The sequence below is a fragment of the Prionailurus viverrinus genome, chromosome A2 (genome assembly GCF_022837055.1).
Source record: "Prionailurus viverrinus isolate Anna chromosome A2, UM_Priviv_1.0, whole genome shotgun sequence".
NCBI classification, from domain to species: Eukaryota; Metazoa; Chordata; class Mammalia; order Carnivora; family Felidae; genus Prionailurus; species Prionailurus viverrinus.
The window spans coordinates 28933729-28953840 of record NC_062562.1 but is presented as its reverse complement, the minus strand read 5'-3'; the positions used below and the strand labels follow the sequence as shown (position 1 = coordinate 28953840).

Here is a 20112-nt window from a genome sequence, read left to right as displayed (position 1 = left end):
AAAATTTCTCATTTCCTGATGGGATATGAAGGTAAAAACCTTAATATCTGCTTGGTAATATATTCATATCTGAGGTTGATTCAGAATTATGTGTAAATGTAACAGAGAAGTGCAATTTACTGAATAGAAAACAGGCATTGTTAATGGTTTTTTCTGTTTTACCGAACTATTTACAACAGGTAATTTAAACCACAAACATGTAGCAGTAAAGTTAAGCAGCAGCCTTTTGAGGTCAAATTTAATTAATTAGTGGAGCATCTTCCTCAGTAATGAGATAGTTTTGTTTTGAACTTACTTATCATATTATTTTAATAAACACGCAATAAGAAGGCTGAAGAACAATTTTTTTAAAAAGAACAGCCAAGAAAAATAAAAGGCTTCAGATAATATATTACCAAGCAATCAATTACCTATTTTTATGAACAAAAATAATAGCTTTTATTTCTGTAGAAATAATAGTTCTACAGAAAAGCCACTTACAGCTTATGTGAAAATACCTTTGAAAAGCTATTGCCACTAGTTTTGTTATCTTAAGCAGTTGCTGGGGTGAATTTCAGACCCAAAAGGTGTATCATTCTAGCTCTTAGCAAATCGATTTACTAATCCACCCAAGACTCTATCAATCCTGAAGCCAATCTTTCTACCTATCACCCAAAACCAGGGTTCCATCCCCATTCATAAGATCATTAGACATGTCAAATAAATTGAAGGTCCTATTCAAATCTCAGCTCCCTGCCAGCTCTCATCTCCACCTCCATCGTTCACACTGTAAGCTACTTAAATGGAACAAAGCCTGTTGGGTTAGACCTGCTGAACTCTCCACCCTCTCCTGAGCCAAGAGAAGGTGACAAGCATTGTGCCTGCCAGTCAGTATGTCAAAACAAAATGCCCATCAATACTGATTCTGGTGTGCCAGCTAGGTCCTAGGACTAGATTTCACTAAAAGATAGAGACATTTTATGAGCTGGTTCTTGTGAACCTAAGCTCAAAATCTCCTTATAGGTCTAAATTAACTAACATAGAGAGTAGCGGATGCATTATTTTATTTTTCAAGAAATTTAAATAGGTCACCAGCAACATACAAGGTTCTGCGCTTGGCACTGAGGTTATGGAAATTAACAAGACAGCGATGGTCCATGCCCATTGAGGCTGGGAGAAAAGACACTTACATCAGCCTTCACAGTGAGTTTCAGGACTCTAGAAAATTCATGAGACTGGTAATGAGGTTATGAATGAAATTTTATGTAAACTTTCATATATTCTGTACATTAGAAAGTAAAAGACAAATTAGTTCTGTAGAAAAAAAAATTGTTCCTTTCTTCCCAGGTTCTTTACTATTTTGGAGGGGGATTCAGGGAAGAACAGAAAATAATACCAGAATCTGAATGTAGCACTAGATAAAAAGAGAGAGAGAGAGAGAGAGAAAAGAAAAACAAAAGACACTTAAATACACAAAATGTTAAATGTAATTTTAGGAGGCTTATTAGTCCCATATTAGGAACTTACACCCTGTTATTAATATTATAGACAGTTTCAGAATTTATATGTAAAGCCACCAAATTATATTATCATATAATAATAATCTGACTTTGTATACCATCCTGAACATTCTTAGTTCATGAAGGTAAAGGCAGACACAATGAACTGTAACACAAAAAACTTTAGCTTTGAGATTAAGCACCCTGGATATGAAACCCTAACGGATCACCAATTCTACACCACCAATAAATTGTGAAAGCCAGAACAGTGTATTTTATATTAAGGATGCGGTATGCAAATGAATACAGAGATTTTTGGTTTTTGCAAACACAGATTTCCAGCTTCTTTTGAAAAAGCTGTAAGTTCTGACTAATGTTAGTTTATATTCCCAAATGTCAATAAGCCAAAAAGCATTTCGACAATACCTACCTTTCACCTCATGTCATAGGGCTGGTCCCCAGAGAACCTCAGTTTATCCCAAATGTGCGCTCAACAGAGCTGTGATGGTTATAGCAGGGAAAAATGGAAAGAGCCAAAACGTCCATCAATGAAGCATTGCTAAAATAAATTATGTCACATCCATATCAGAAAGAGAAGCAAAAATTTATCAAATGATCTACTACGTGATACTAAATGAGGTACTTTATAAATACTGTATTTCTAGATCCTCCAAAAACGCTCATGAGGTAGAAATTAGTATTAAATGACAGTTTACAGATATAGGAAGAGGTTAAAGAGATGCCCAAAGTCACAGAACTCACAAATGGCAGTGATGAGATTTGAACTCCAGGAATCTGGCTCAGAGCCTAAGCTATGCGGCATTTAAATATCATGATGTAGACAGTTACTTACTGACAATGGAAGATTTCCATCATCTAGTAAGTGGGAATGAGCCCATAAAACTACGTAGCACATAGTGGCATTTCCAAGGAGTGTTCTGTATTTGCAAAAAACACACATCCTTTCTTCTTCGCTCATATAATGTCTGAATCATTTTATAATGAACATATATTACTTTGATAATCAAAAGACTATGCAACTTTTGCAATTTCAGAAAAAATTATTCTGTACGTTTTCATATGCTGCCTTTGTATTTTCTTCTGCTTGTAAAAAATAAGGTCTCAGAAATGACATTAATTTTACTCACTGTTCTGTTATTTTCTTCCCTGATCTTAAAGTAAAATCTGCTAATTGTGAAAAATTTGTAGAACGCAGCAAGGTTCAAGTAAGAAAATTTGATTTTGATTTCATTTTTGCAGGAGTGAAGAATCTTTCAAAACATGGAAAATATTCATAACATGTGAAGTGACGAAGCGTGCTATGATTCACTTCGATACTGACTATACTTTTATCCGCCCCCGGCCCCCCATCCAATATTGGAAGGAAGTAGATCAAAATGGTAACAGGGATCATTCTGTCATCACTTGAACAGAGACTCCTAAGCTCCTTAAAAGACAGTGTAAGGCTTTACTGAGATTTCGATCACAGTAACTCTCTTACATTAGTTTTCTCATCTGAGAGGAAAAGATACTGATTATTAACTGCTGTTTTTATGGACAGGTGTTTCGAATATGTTTTGATGAAATGATACGATATGTATAGAGTGCTCTAAGTACATGAAGTCAGTACCTGTTGAAGAGTTTACCTATCATTATTATCCCAGGAGTTGTTTTCATAGAAGGACTATGGGGGGCGGAGGGTACCTTTAACTTCTCGATACCAAATCCAGGAGGCCCCCAGAGGGACTGAGGGAATGTGATTTTGAAAATCTCTTCTGAATTTTGTGGCTTGGGTGATATGACCCAGCTGTAACCAGCTTCTTCAGTGGAGTCTGCTTCTGTAGTTCCTGGTTCTACTTTGGGCCTCCAAAGACTAAGGGATTCCTTTTTCCATGAGAATCCCTTTAAAACTATCAAGACCCATGATCACACTCTATCTGCACACCGTTGTTCATTCCAATCATCTGCTCTCCAGATGAGGCATGCTCATGTACCAACATGAATAAACCCAGTATGTCTTTGAGATCTGATGCTTCGTCTCCTCAATCCATTCACCCTGTATCTGGGGCCTCCTTCTTCCCTGGGAAGTGTCTCGTCCAGCCCACTGTGTCCCCTCAGAGTCTATTGCCGATCCCTCTTACTCCAAGTGAGGAGTGGATCTGATGAGTTTTATTAATGTGTTGAACAGAGATAGGAACTCTTATAATTTGCTCTTTCCCTTACATTAGCACTTGAAGAGGCAGCAATACCTTAACTAAAAGGGAAGAATTTCAGGCACATTTGACACTGACTTGGTTAGCCTCAGTCATTCAACGAGACTGGTCTACTGGAAAGAGGGGGACATTCCCCAGAGTCTACAAATCATCTAGTATTTGACTCCAAATCCAGTTCCTGCTTAAATCATGAAATTCTAGTAAACTCTGGAAAGGAAACAGCAAGACCGAGCGCAGTGGAGAGGCACAGTGTTCATGTTAAAAATACAGGGCATTTTATTTGAACGTGGAAAAACAGGCTGATAATTGAGTATTTTTGTTGTGTTTTGTTTCTATTCACCAATAATAAGGAACAAGTGAAAATCACATAAATGTGAGTTTAGAAAAAAATTTTTAAATGCCCGCTTGATTTTGAAGTAACTTCTGGTTAAGATTCACCCTGCTGGTCTCTTAAGGGGTCATGAAGTCACGGGGCTTATGTATTTTGTTCACACTGAAGTTCCCAAACGCTTATCACAATGCCTGGTTCTCTATGATTACAGAGGAAGGCACTGGTCTGGGATGGGGTGAGGGCTGGGCAGAGGAGAGGAATCTGGCAACTTCATAAACTATCATGTATAGGCACTGGAGAACCTTCCAGCGAATGAATCTGCGGAGAAATGCAGCACATAATTCTCAGGGCCCCTGCCTTAGCTCATGAATGAAACTGATAATCTCAATCTAAAATTTCCAAAGGCATGCCTTTTAACTCTGCTACTGTAATTGCTCATGTACATATTAACAGCTCTCAAAGACCTGGACCTCATTGACTAATTGGAACAATCTGTCTTGATATGTAGATGTAATGGTTGTTAATATAAGAGCTATACTCTGGAAGAACAGACCTTAAAAATATCATTTTTGTAAACTGCAACTAACCCTCAGCCTCACAGCATGAGGCAACAGGATGAATGTGTTTATTTGGGAGTAAATAATTTATTTGGGTCTTTCACATCCTTAAGACAAGAGGTAGTTTTAGGGGAGGATTTGCTGCTTTAAATGAATTACATTCTCGGGATTTATATCCTTCTCGGGATTTAGAGCTCTTTACCCTTTAAGACCACTGAGACAAGAAAATGAAGATATTCTATGAGAATGGGGGTTTCTTAACAGGTATTACTGCTTACTCTTTTAGGGGACTGTGTCCATCAGCAACCGAGGTTCAGCAGCGAACAAGACAGACAGGCCCTGCTCTCCTCCAGCAGTTGACATGCAGTGTGTGCATGTGGGGGGGGGGAGAGGAGGCGAGTTCATAAACAAGTAAACAAATCAATAAGTAATTTCAAAAACTGATGATTGCTATGAAGAAAATGAAGCTGGGTAATAGGAAAGAAAGGGATTGAGTTGAAAGGAGAGAGCATGGAATATATTAATGGGTAGGATTTAGAAAGGAATGAGCCATGAGAAGGGATAATCGGGGAGAGAACATTCTGGACTGAGGACACAGCTGGTGGAAATGAGGTAGGGAGCTTGAGGGGTGGGAAGAGTGAGAGCCACGTCCAGCAAGGCCTTATAGGGCCAAGTAGGATCTTTGGATTTATTCAACATGGGACTAGAAACCACTGGAAGATTTTTAAACAAAGGAAAAACATATTGCGATGCAAGCATTTAGAAGAACACTCCGGTCACTAGATGAGTGGACTGTCGGGGGCAAGAGAGAGCTCTCAGGAATCTATAGCAATGGTCAAAGGCCGACCTGGTGATGGCTTGAACCAGGCTGGGAAGAGTAGAAAAGAAAAGAAACTGATGAATTGGGAGTGTGCCGTCCAATGTAACTGGAGGATCGGGATACAATAATAATGGCTAACATCAAGGAAGCTCTTAGAATGTGCCAGGTGCTGGTGGAAGCACTGACCTCTACTATCTCAGAGTAAGCCTTCCAAAAGGGGGTTTGTTTCATTATTGTTGTGTTTCATCACTGCACTATGTTATGTTCTTCTTCTTTTTTAAGTTTATTTATTTATTTTGAGAGAGACAGATGCAGGGGTGCAGAGAGAGAGGGAGAGAGAGAATCCCAAGCAGGCTCCGCACTGTCAGCACAGAGCCCAATGCGGGGCTCGAACTCATGAAACCGTGAGATCATGACCTAAGCTGAAACCAAGGGTCAGACACTTAACCGAGGCCTGGGCCACCCCAGCACCCCACGTTACACTCTTCTTTAATGTACAACAAATAGTATGTAATCAAAACTCGCATATAATACGTACAACACAAAATCTAAATATTACATAATCAAAAATTTAAAAGAATTTTAAAAAGTGAAAGAAAATGCTATAAAATAATACAGAGTAGTCAGTTCTCCGTGATCTTCTAAAACCAAGAAATATAAACTTATCATAAGAGATAAGCATCCCTATCCTATCTCCCTCAATTAGCATGCTCTTCCCTCAATATACTCAGAATTCATTCAGAATTCAGGCACAAGCCACCATCACCTTTCCTGAAATATCATAATTATCTTCTGACTTCAGTGGCCACAAGTGTTTCCTATGGCCATGTGTAGCCAGAAGGATCCTTCTAAAATCTAAGCCAGATAACGTCCACTTTCTGCTGAGGACATTCCAAGGGCTATCTTGGCCGGGGCAAAAGCGACTGGGCTGCCCATGGTCCACCAGGCCTTGTATCATCAGGACTCCAACTATTTTGTAGACTATATTACTGTCACTCTGCCCTTTGCTTGCTCAAACATGCAGGGCAAGCTTCTGCCTCAGGGCCTTAGCACCTACTAAAACAAAAGCCACTTGAGGCCAGGGCATTCTGTGTCCTACACAGAGAAGGCTCTATTAAGCAACTGAATGAACATCACTGATAATTTAGAAATGAAAGATGAGTGTCAAAACGTAATTTAAACATTTTACACAGCATCAAGGTATGGAAAAGAACTCCCCACCGAATTACGTGGGACAGCATTTCCCCTATGTAGAAAATTCTCATCATTAACCTCTCAGGATGTTACAAAAAACAAAAAACAAAAAAAAAAAAAAAAACAGTTCCAAGGTCAACTGAGCTTGGGAGATTCCTGGTTACAAGCAAGTTTCTCTCAAAAATTTTACTACGTTGGCCCATTATCAAGCAACAAGAGGAAGGTATAGTAGGCAACGTTTCCTAAACGTATCTGACCCCAGATCACTTTTTGTGCAGATCATTTAGACCAACTAACAGAATCCAGAAAATGTACCAGGGGCTGCCACACATGGTTATGATGTTTCAACCCACAGGTACTCTGCCAACACATAAATGCGAATAAATACAGTGACGACAGAGAGAGACAGAGAGACAGAGACAGAAACAGGAGCAATTGCAAAGGCAGAACCAGGCTGAGAAATGGCAGAGCACGGAATGAGTTTTCTTTCACCCCTAGCCTCCTTGGATCAGGGGATGGTGAACCCTGAAGCAATACAGTAAGAAGATTCCCTGAAATACTGAACTTTATAAACCGATGCAGTAAAGGTTTTAACAGGGAGATTCGGAAATCGAAGCTCTATCCGTAGAGTAAGAGCTGGGGTTTAGGAGTCATTTTATCATTAACCCAAATATCTTTCATGTGTTAACCTGAGTTTTAAAGCCCTGTCTTCTAAGACATCCTCAAACATTCAAGAGATGAAATTCATATTTCTAAGTAAAATAAGGTTTTGGTGAATTTGCCCAGCTGGTGTCTCCATTTATCACAGTAAATGTACCCAGAGCGGTATCTGTGCTCAACACAGAGCCAGGCCACGCACCCGGGGAAGGAAGCTTTAGGAGTTTCCTCTCCCTTCCATTAAATGGGGGGTGGAGGGGTACTATGAAATTCCATGCTGGGGATTTAAAGGGGAGTGAGGAAATAGACTTTCTTTCAATCCTGACTTCTTTCTGTTCCTTATAAATCTTCTTCACTGTTCTTTCTGAGTGGCGGTGGCACTAAAGAATTTGCTAAAAGCTTTAGATTTAAGATGGCTTGAAACCTTCCTGCTCAAATATTTGACAGGACAGGGGAAAAAAAAGTGCAGGGGCGATGTTTCTGAGCCTTATGCCCATAAATCCTCCTGACCTGAACTTACAATACATCTGATCTGGCCGCCTGAGATCTCTACCTTCAGTGCACAAAGGTCTCTCTGAGCCAGTGTTATTTGAGTTCCTCAGCTTGGAAACAGACTCTGAGAAAAATAGTATTCAAAGCCTCAAAGCCCTGGGAACAAATGTTATAAAAATAAATAAATAAGTAAGGGGGAAATACTGAATGCTTATAAAAAAAGAAGGTGGAAGAAGGAATGCTTATAAAAAAAGAAGGAGGAGGAGGGGAAGAAAAAGAAGAAGAAGAAAGAGAAAGAAGAAGAAGAAGAAGAAGAAGAAAGAGAAAGAAGAAGAAGAAGAAGAAGAAGAAGAAGAAGAAGAAGGGGAAACAGAAACAGAAAAAGAAAACCCTGAATCACATCCAGGTGAAGACTTTCAACAACCAGGTCAGATCCCAATAGAAAACTGAATTGTACATATTTTTTGGTTGGGAAAGGAAAAAAAAGGTGAAAATTATTACAAATTCAGCATAAAAATCCCTCTTTAAAATTTCTGTAAGTCCTTTGGCTAGTTTAGTGTCTAAATTCCATTAGTGTGAAACCTATGGCCAACTGATCTTTGACAAAGCAGGAAAGAATATTCAATGGAATGAAGACAGTCTCTTAAGCAAGTGGTGCTGGGAAAACTGGACAGCAACAAGCAGAAAAATGATCCTGGACCACACTTTCTTACACCACACACAAAAATAAACTCGAAATGGATGAAAGACCTCAATGTAAGACAGGAAGCCATCAAAATCCTCAAGGAGAAAGCAGGCAAAAACCTCTTTGACCTTGGCCACAGCAACTTCTTACTGGTCTCCGGAGGCAAGGGCAACAAAAGTAAAAATGAACTATTGGGACTGCATCAAAATAAAAAGCTTCTGCACAGCGACGGAAACAATCAGAAAAACTAAAAGGCAACCAACGGAATGGGAGAAGATATTTCCAAATGACATATCAGACAAAGGGTTAGTATCCAAAATGTATAAAGAACATATCAAACTCAATACCAAAAAAACAAATAATCCAGAGAAGAAATGGGCAGAAGACATGAATAGACACTTCTCCAAAGAAGACATCCAGATGGCCAACCGACACATGAAAAAATGCTCAACATCACTCATCATCAGGGAAATACAAATCAAAACCACAATGAGATACACCTCACACCTGTCAGAATGGCTAACATTAACAACTCAGGCAACAACAGATGTTGGCGAGGATGCGGAGAGAGAGGATCCCTTTTGCACTGCTGGTGGGAATGCAAACTGGTGCAGCCACTCTGGAAAAGAGTATGGAGGTTCCTCAAAAAACTAAAAATAGAACTACCCTACGACCCAGCAATTGCGCTACTAGGCATTTGCTACTAGGGATACAGGTGTGCTGTTTTGAAGGGACACATGCACCCCCATGTCTATAGCAGCACTATCAACAAAAGCCAAAGTATGGAAAGAGCCCAAATGTCCATCGATGGATGAATGGATAAAGAAGATGTGGTGTGTGTGTGTATATATATATATATATATATATATATATATATATAAACACAATGGAGTATTACTTGGCAATCAAAAAGAATGAAATCTTGCCATTTGCAACTATGTGGCTGGACCTAGAGAGTATTATGTTAAGTGAAATTAGTCAGAGAAAGACAAATATCATAGGACTTCACACTCATATGAGGACTTTAACATACCAAACAGATGAACATAGGGGAAGGGAAGCAAAAATAATATAAAAACATGGAGGGAGACAAAACATAAGAGACTCTTAAATATGGAGAACAGAGGGTTGCTGAAGGGGTTGTGGGAGGAGGGATGGGTTAAATGGGTAAGGGGCATTAAGGAATCTACTCCTGAAACCACTGCTGACTGAAACCATATGCTAACTAAGTTGGGTATAAATTAAAAAAATAAATAAACTCCATTAGTGTGGTCTGGAACCCTTAAGTGTACATGTTTTAGTCATAGGAGCCACTACATGCATGTGGTTCCTGAGCATATGATCACTGGCCAGTCTAAGTGTAAAATACCAGATTTCAAAGAAAGTACCAAAAAAAGAAAGTAGAATAGCTTGGTAATAATTTTTTATATCGATTACATGTTGAAATAGTAATATTATAATGTATTAGGGTAACAATAATAGATTGTTAAAATCAATTAAAATGTAATTGATTTTCTAACAATTATTATTATATAACATAAATTATATAAGGTAAGTTAGTAAAGTCAAATAAAATCACTTGTTTCTTTTTGCCTCTCTTAATGTGGTTGCCAAAAATTTCAAAGTACACTGAATGGCTCCCATTCTGTTTTCTATCAGACAAGTGCTGCCTTACATGATTGAAAATAGACAGAAGTGGCCAATCCACACAAAATCCAGTGTTTTCTACAATACCTCTAGGCAAAGAGCTGATGGCACTTCCTGTTTCTCTCTTTCCTCTCTGTATGTTTTATCAGTGGTTCAGCCATGTTTGAACATTTAAAGCCCTTTGATACTTTTTCCTTCCTGTAATCCAATAAACAGCAGTTAAGATTCCAACAAAATTATTTCTACTGCATCAGTGATTCTAAAAACAACCTAAAGCAATGGCAAGAACAACGAGAAAATGATTTATCAAATAAAAGGAATGCTGGTTAAGATTTTGTAGACACTGGAGCCTAGATTCTGAAGTCCTAACAATAAATCTCAGCCAAGCCACTTACCTTTCCAGAAACTCAGCTGTCCCAACTTAGAGCACAGCAAGGGCACCTCCCTCATAAGGTAGGTGAGAAAATTAAAGGAAGAATATCTAGAATGTTGCTGACACAGGTAATGCTTACTAACTGGTGTCTACAGTATCATCATTATGATGAAAACCACCAGCACCAACACCGCAAGCCTTCTTTTTGGTTGTCTGAGGGCTCTGCCGGAGTCATCAAGTTTCTAGGTTGACATTATCTCCAATTTACCTGGGTTTTCTTTTCGCGATGTCCTCTGCCTTTCTGTGATTCTCAGGGCAATTCAACCAGGTATCAACACACTATGTGTCACTGACACACCATCAAACAGCCCCGAGCCAAGTTCACATCTAAAGAAGACCGTGTGTGATGAGGGCTGTCAGACATTATGGACATTTACCACGCCAGGGGCAAGACTTTTCTGCTTCGCCAAATCAGTTCTCTGGCTTTGTACAACCAAGGCATTCACTTCTCCACGGAGCATCCTCTAAGTCCTGGGGCCTCCTCCCATGTTCTTCTTAACACAGGATAGACACATAAAAGATCAGCCAGATGGAAATGAAGTATTTCACCGGCAAAGGATGAAACATTCTGCTCAGAAATGGAATCTGTATTTCAATAAAGTCATTCATTAAATTTTAACCAATTCCCTCACCATTTGATGGCAGTCACTACAGAGAAAAACCCGACTGGCCACACCATGGAGCAGCAAACACCAGATAACCAGGGACAATCTCCTTGACGCTTCCAATGTTCCGTGAGGAAGAGTGACAAGGAAAACAGGCACTGCCTTGAACACATCCACAAAGGGCTCTCCAACGCACAAAGCAACGTTTCAGAGAAACTGCACAATTTTGGGAATTTCAGTAAAGTACAAGGCAGGGTGAAAGAATCACCATGATGTGGCAAAACTTATTTTTCATAGAAGATGTCTCTGGGTGCCTGGGTGGCTCAGCTGGTTAAGTGTCTGACTCTTGACTTTGGCTCCAGTCACAATCTCATGGTTTGTGAGTTCGGGCCCTGCATCGGGCTCTGCGCCCACAGCACCGAAGCTGCTTGTGATTCTCTTCCCCTCTCTCTGCCTCTCCTCTGCTTGCTCTCTATCTCTCCCAAAATAAATAAAAATAAAAAATGAAAAAAAGAAAATGTCTCAATCTTCCTTTAATGACAGTTCTAATGACAGACGAAGCAAGATACTATCAGGTTCATAATGACCATTGTTTTATGAACAAGCCAAGGTGGTTTTATAATTGTTAAGATAAGAGAAATAAAAATTACCATTAGTGTCTTCTGGAAAAACTTACCTGAATGGGACTCCATTTCTTACGGAATAGGGAATAAAGGAGGACAGGAGAAAATTTTAAACCTCATTTCCAAAAAAGGGGGAATTGTTACCAAATTGCTTAACTTAAACTGAGGAAGGAGTGGGACAGTGGGCTTATAAAAGTCTGGGGGAAAATGGAGTTAAATAAAGGTAAATACATTTCTTCAGTGGAAGACTCTTCAAATGTCTTTAATATGCTAATATTTAAAATACATCTTCAAGAAGGCATTTTGTGTATAAATTTATTTCCAGCAGAAAAGAAGGGATACATAAAGGAGTAGGAGCCAAAGTGAACATTTAGTCTTCTAGAAAGTCATACTACTGGGGCACCTGGGTGGCTGGGCTCAGCTGGTTAAGTGCCGACTTTGGCTCAGGTCACGATCTCATGGTTCATGATTTCAAACCCCTCTCTTTGCTGACAGCTCAGGGCCTGGAGCCTGCTTTGGATCCTGTGTCTCCCTCTCTCTCTGCTCCCCCCCTCCCCCTGCTGACGCTCTGTCTGTCTTTCTCTCAAAAATAAAATAAACATTAAAAAAAAATTCAGAAAATCACACTACTGAAGCCAGGGACCAATATGAGAACTTAGCCTCTGGTGGACAGGCCCACATCTGACTCATGTAGCATCCTGCCACGTTTGCAGGAGTGTAGCGAGTGACAATGTGGCAGGCCTCTGTGTGGGTCACAAGTGCACGAGCTCACCTGGGTGAAGGAAGGTCGATGCACATCACCTAGGACGTTAATCTGAAGGCCCAACAGAAAGAGAGCCGTCTAACCAGGATGTAACAGGAACGATGGAAGAACCGAGATCCATTTCACAAAATAAAAGGCAGAACATGAGCCTGACTCTAGGCAGGCAGAGGGAAGCTGGGCAGACAGAGGGAAGACAAGCGAAGGTCAAGGTAGAGCCCCCAGGCAGAATGTTAAAGGGGGAAAGAGATCACAGAGCAAGGTCAGCCTAAAACAAGCAACTTCTTGCTCCCTGAACAAAACTTAGCTCTAAGAATGTCGTTTACCAACACCAGATCGTTCCTGTACTCACTGGGCCCACCAAGGTGACAACGTGTCTGTGTCATGGCTGGAACTAACCCACACTCCTGGGAACATAAACCAGTGGTGCCATGCTATGGACCCAGTTTTTAAAACACAGGACCGTAAGTGATCAGTGGTGATGAAATCTCAAAAGCTTGCAAGACCAAAGGTGTTTTGTTATTACAGTTATTTATGATTCGGGTGCAAAAGCCAATTTGGTGGTAAAACCCGAAGTGAAGAGATATGGAGCCATTTAGAATACTGAGATTTCATTCACCTCCATGCTCCAGAAAAATTAACGCATTCAAGGAGTAGAGTGGCAGACCCGACTAGGGTCCTCAGTAATATGTATAGCATGCGTATCCTAATACCTTTCCCGAAAAAAATCCTGAATTCTAAAACATCTGGCCTCAAGGGTTTCAGCTAAGGGACTGCAGACCTGTACCATACGGTGATATATATGTACGTGGTGTGTATTAGGAAAAATGCCTTTTCTTCCATTCACTTGCCGGGATGCTCTAAGCAGTGCCGAAATGAACCAGCTGTGAGTTTCCTTGGAAAGGGCACACATAATCAGTTTGGATCATTTAAGCTTACTGAAGACTCCAACTCATAAAGTACCAATAAGTCTGAATCAACAACTCCTGCGATCTCTTATTGTAATAAACAAGATTTTAATTACCTTACACAACAAGTATGCAATGAACCTCCACTTTAATGGAGCTATCAGAGGTTTTATCTGGAGATTTCTCTTTGCATTAACTCCAACTTCAGCTATTAGTAGAAACACTGCATGATTCAATCCTATTAGTGTTACATGAACCTTTATTTAAGTTACCAATCACAGAACAGGGGATGAGAGTGTGCAAAGGGAAAGCGTAGGATAGGGTAGAAGCTGATATAGATAACTGTGGTTGCAGAGATAACACAAAGTTGTGTAGCCATGGAAGAACGGGAACAGGACATACCACTGTTTTAATCACTGGAATGTTGTGAGCCTTTACACTTGAAGAATACTTAATCACATCTGCAAAATCCTTTTTGCCATATAAGGTAATATATATATTCTTAGGTTTCAGGGATTACTGAGGGGACATCTGGAGGGGGGCACCATCCTGAATATCGAAACCCGCAATGATCTCTCTTTATTCCTTCAACCTACCAAGTATCTCCTGCCTTAGGCCTTTGCATGCCCCTGTTCTATGGAGTAGCTCCAATGTATCTCTTCTCTCTTAATTAATATCACTTAATAAATACCTCGTAGCTTAATAAATATCTGTCTAGAGGCCTTCCATAGCTCATGACAAAATATCCCTCTCCTTCAGAGACAATATCCCAACTGCTATCACACAGCTACTTATGTGACCGCTTGTTCAATTTCTGTGTCATTACCAGAGTGTAAGTACCTTAAGGGTAGGGGTCCCGACTTACCGGTTTACCTTTATAACCCAGTGCTTACATGACAGAAGGCACTCAAGTAAAGTTTGCTGCTAGGCAAGGAATAAAGCTGCATATATATAGGAGGTGAGGGCATGGGAGGATCCAAGTTGGGTCTCACCTCCTAAGCATGGCATTGTAATCGGATTCCGACTTTGTTCCCTAACTTACACTGAGCTGTAATTATTGGTGGCTACTGAAGAGCTCTTATTTCATTTTTACAAGGCCATTTATTTTTCTATTAGGATGTTTTCAAGTGTAGGAATTCCAAGACCAAGTCCAGGACTCCAGCCAGGACAACGTGGGGAGGTCTGACTTCTGGATGTGTAGGAAGCTGTTGTAGGTGACCTCAAGGCATTCCTGGAGGGGAGTGGGGGGGTGGGCAGCAAAACCTACAAAGTTGGGTTTGTTGCAACTGAGCCTCAGGGAGCAGGTCCCGATTCTTGCGGGCCACAGGCTTATAATTCAGCCTGCGGGGCTGGAGCACTGAGGCAGCTGCTGAAATAAATACCTGAGGTCGTGACTTAGCTCCCAGCGGAGCCCAAAGGAACTGGTACCAGCAATGTTCTCACCCAACAGGCAAGGTACATTTCTCTCTAAAGTCCACAAGAGGATAGAAGGACTTCTCAGGCACAAAGTCCTCAATATTCAAATGTACTTACAATGATGCCACACAGGGAAAAGAAGGAAGGTCAGTTACAGCTAAACATACCACTTTCTCTACTTCAAAGCCTCCTAACAGCCACATTTTGGGTGGCGTAATTCTTTGGGGGCTGTGCTATGAATGGGATGTTTAACAGCATCCCTGGCCTCTACTCACTAGATTCCAGTAGCATACCACTGGCCCTAACAGCGACAACCAAAAACGTCCCCTGACAATGCGTAATGTCCCCATGGGTGGGGAACATGGTCTCTAGTTGAGAACCAATCCCACTGCAATCTTCAACCACATCTCTTCTCTGACTCTGTATGCAAGGCAGATAAGTAATTTCCCCCATGCTGACAAATGACTACAGGATACATGACAATTATTTATTTTCATTTTAATTTCTTAGAAAACAATATAGTTATAGGGAACAAAATAAACCAAGTCTGAGATGTTCAAACTGTAAGAACATCAGAGAGCGTTCCTATTGATAAAGAGCTCAAATAAGGCAATTTAACGTTAAAATATTATAGACGTGTTTCAAGCAAAGGTGAGCAACTTTCCTTGCATATTTTAAGGTTAAATCCAATCCCATTACCTTTGACCTCTTGAAATTCAAGTTCCTTTAAATATACCCACTAAGTAATTTAACACGTTTATCACATTGAAAACAAAACAACAACAAAAACCAAAAAACAAAACAAGCTACGAACCAGATGGACCTCAATGAGAAACCCAATTAATACAGGCAGCCTTACCATCTGACATTACTTGACAGAAATAAATTCAAACGACTTGGTGGAATAATAAATCTGTGCATTGTAGCTGCCATTTCTAATTAGCTTCTGAATTTCAGGGCACTCTTTGAGTAAAAGAAAACTGAAATATTCATTTAAAGTAGTAAGTTTGATAAAGTAGCACTAGTTTAATGCATCTAGTCCATGCATTTTTCCAAATCTGAATGGACCAGGAGGAAGAGCCAGGCCCGTCTCTGCATTAAGGGATGTAACTAGAACAAGGCAGAAGTTTCCAGTTCCTATCTCTCAAGCTCTCCTCTACCAAGGCAGCCGCCAGAATAAGTTTTCAATCTTTCAAAGCACAGGTCTTTTGTCCCAACAACACTAGCTAAATAAATGACAACCTAATTCTAAGAGAAAGAGGTTGTAAAGAAAAACCAACTGGACACAAACCATCCGTTCAACTCACGCTGCGGTCAGCAAGAACAGAAGGGAAACCCCAAACTTTTAAAAGGACGCTGTAATTTTGCCTTTAGGAATCACGTTTTCAAGTACAAATAAAGCTAAGATTTCTAAGAAATGATTCATTCAGTATACAGGAGGAGGAGAGCCCATTAAGCAGAAACCCTACTCAGGAGTCCTTTAACACGTGTGACTAGCACAGGAAGCCCCACAGATAGAAGGGTCTTAATACCAAAAATGTGTCAGCTGGACAAGAAAAAACGGGAAGCGTTTTCTCAGAATAGTTGTCTGGTTTCTCCAGCGATCACAGATAAGAGACAAGGTTATATGGGAATATGAGCATCTCCGAAAAAAGAAATACTATTGCTTCTCTCAGTTTATAGGGATTCTTCACTTAAGCTTCAAGGATGCCTAAATGGCCCAGAAATGGGCTTGAGGAGCTAAGGTGAATGACGAAATCCTATAAACGATATGCAAATCTGTGTGTATAGCCACGTACTTTCCCTGTATGGAAGGGGATCTCAAGTATTCATCTGATTATCAAAGTAGGTCATGACTTAATAGAAGGTGCCAAACACTAAGAATCTAGTCAGAGGCTTGAGCCCATTCATTTCTTCCACAAACGTGTACAGCTTACCACATGGGGAGCCAAACAGCCACCAGACTTGATCATGATGAAAAGTAAAAATCAAGTTAGCAATAAAAGGGGTGAGCTGTCCCCACCCAATATTAATGAAGGAGTTTGGAGACTTGTTCCCTCCCGCCCTCCCCCAAAAGATACAAACCATCTACTGTACGTACCCACATCTTCTGTCTAGCAGCATGGATCTTTGAGAAAACGGACACAGGAAAGGCAAAATGTCATCACTGATCCCAGCAATGCTATCCGCGAGTTACACCACCAATGGCCACAGCCTCTTTCTTGACAGCCGGCAGGAGCAAAGAAACCTTACAACAACTGCCCTACCGACAAAAGGTTCTGAGACTCCGCTTCACACATCAACTAACTTTTCTCTTTTCTAAAGGGTGAAAACAGTCCCCTGAGTTTCATAGAGAATTTCACCTTTAGAAAGTGGGACTTCAGAAACAGAGTAAAGACACTTGTGTCAAAGGAAACAAATGGTTGAAAAATCCTCAGCCTGGGGCGGGGGGGGGGGGGGGGGGGGGGGAGTCTCCTCAAACCATGAGGCCTGGGACTTCCCCATCCGGGACTTCCCCATGCTTCTCCAGTAAACAAAGATGAGAAGCTTGTGGAGGGCTATACACGTGTCATGCTGCATTTAAAAGATTGCCAGAGACAAAGGTATGGAGGGTGCAAGTTTGATTTGCAAAGTCACTGGGGGTAAACCCAAAGCACCTCATTAACGTGAAGACCCAAAGCAGGGCTACACTTGACATCTTGTTCTCACCTCCACAGGAAAGCGCCTCCCATTGATGCTGTGTTCAGAACCTGCAGAGCCATTGCTATGGCCCCAGTGAAATTCCACCTTCTCGGCTTTGAATCTGCCAGGCAGGCCAGCACCACTGACAAAATAGTCGTCCTTTAGAAGGATGGCAACTGTATAAAACGGAAGGGAAGGGAAACAAAGTGAGTTTCAAAACAAAACTTGAATGACATCTTCCACCGCTGCAAATAAAGTCCATGATTACATGATGTGAATTATTTCCTCACGCTCCTGTTTGAAAAACAAGTCAAAAACACTAGTTTGAATAAATTAGCACAATCTAGCTGCAGAATGTTCTCAAGCACCAGTTCACTCTAAATCATGAAAATTCCCAGGGAATGATCTCAGAATTTCTTATGCATTTCATAGACAGAAAAAAAGAAAAGAAAAGAAAGAAAAAGAATGGAGACAGGAAGAGAGTAAGTCGCTCTGAATGAGAATTGTCTAAGTCTGCCTGACAACCCAAATTATCTGGAGAGTGAGATCGTTCTTTTTGTAAGCTTGGATTCCTGGGGCTACCCTAAGGTTCAAGGTCTGGAACGAGATGGGAAAAACATATGAGAAGACAGATGTAAGAGGCACGACTCTTTAATTAGAAAATTTAGGCAAAGATATCGTTAAATAAAATTTGCAGCTTCTTCCAATTTTAAGGCAATATCAGTGGGCACACAGCCAGAGTTAGGGTTATATTCATTGTATTTGATAACGGTGCACAGGAAAATGCTGGGAAAATTGTATTCATTAAGTCACTCAAATTATTGCAGATAACCATATTTAATTTAATGCTTCTTTTTATTCCATGTATAGAAAAATTTTACTTGGCCCATCCAAAAGAACACCTAAGAATTCCATAACACAGGGAAACTTAGTCAATTTAAACCCTAACTTTCCAACACATAGCCCTCTTCCTTGAAACACAGGAAGGAGAAATTGAGAGCAAATACGTTGGATTTATACTAGCATAACAATTATTTTCCCCAAAGGAATGTAATATCCAAATGCATAACGGATTTCATTTTGTAAGTGATACATTCCTTTTTCTGTTTGTTTTGTAAAGTGAATTCATTCATTCATTCAACAAACACTTATCGGGTGCTAAACACAGGTGAGACGCCAACCAATATACTTCATGGTTTGTGAACAGCCAAACTTGTAGAAGCCACAGAAAAGCTCTTGTATCCTCACTGTCTCTTCTTCCTAAAGTGATCCTAGTTTGAGCTTCAGAGAGAAATCCTGCATGAAAATTAGGTTTCCATAAAAGATAGGGACTAGACTAATGACCCATCTCTAAAAGAGTGCAATTAGTTTCAGTATTTCTCTATATAAAGGAAGCATTAAAAGCAAGTAAAGGAAACCTTCGCATATAAATCCCTTTTTATTGCATTCAAAGGACAATTTTTCTCCAACTTCTGAAAAATATACAGTGAATGTTCAGTTAGTGGGACAGCGAATTAAAAGATGAAACAAAGTGAAAGCAAGTGCTTCTTGCGCTGATTAAACATGCTACAGCACTGTCTCACTTTGGTGTATGTTAGGCGTGTTTTAGCAGGGGTTGGCAAACTTTCTCTGTGAAAGACAAGACAGTAAAGACAAGACAGTAAATGTTGGGCCTCTGGTCCCTGCTGCAACAACCCAACCTAGTCCTTATAGCCAGAGGCAGCCACACACGATACGTAAATGAATGCGAAAAGCTATGTTCCAGTAAAACTTTATCCAAACTAAAATGTGGATATAATTTTCACAGGCCATGGAATCTTACTCTCCCCTTGATTGTTTTTCAATCCTTAAGAACACAGAAACTATCAGGGACTGTCATGTGGTGACCCCTAAAATGCAGTAAGAGGTTTTAGAAGATAAAATACATTAAACCAATCACACGCCTTTAGTTCTAAAGCCAAAATACATATGAATTAGCTCGGTATTGTCTTAAATACTGTTGATGACCCTCAGCCTGTTACCAATTCTATACCTACCACTTTGCATCCAAAGAACGAAGCCAAAGCACTTTGAGTGCATCTGTTACAATACACCCAGGGACTCAACAGCATATTATAAATATTTGATTTTACCTAAATCATTTATGTCTCTGTCAGGGGTCATTTTACTTGTTTTATATGAATAATTAAAAGCATAATTAGGGAACTGTACAATCTGAAACATTCATCTCATTTTTCATATTACTGTATTCCTCACTAGAGCACACAGCATGCTATGTGCACGCACCCCTGCCCCAACTCTGAACGTGGCTTATAGTCAGTCGTGTTTACCTATAGGAGTGAGAAGTGACAACTTTCCCCAAACTACCACGTCACCATTTTCGGATTACCACTGATGACACAGAGCCATTTCAAAACAAAATAAACCAAAAGTACTTACTACAAAACACAGAATGTCTCCGGAGCCATGAGCTCAGAAGATGGACAGACCTAGGTTGGAATCCAGTTCTGACACTTCACGGCAGCATGACCTTGGGCAAGTTACCTGACCCCTCTCCACCTCAGTTTCCACCACTGGTCAAATGGCAGTAACAGCGCCTACATAGCAAGGC

The 20112-nt window shown here is 40.3% G+C and overlaps 1 protein-coding gene across 4 annotated transcripts in view; it reads right to left on the bottom strand.

The window, feature by feature from the left end:
* PTPRG (protein tyrosine phosphatase receptor type G) overlaps window positions 1-20112 on the bottom strand; it is a 713505-nt gene that overhangs the window by 269387 nt on the left and 424006 nt on the right. For all 4 annotated transcript variants that reach the window (XR_007150245.1, XM_047849347.1, XM_047849350.1 and 1 more), the window contains exon 4: window positions 17529-17677. Coding sequence is in view for 3 of the 4 variants with exons in the window: in XM_047849347.1 (XP_047705303.1) it covers window positions 17529-17677 (149 nt within the window). In the remaining variant the exon portion in view is untranslated. The remainder of the gene's footprint in view (window positions 1-17528; window positions 17678-20112) is intronic.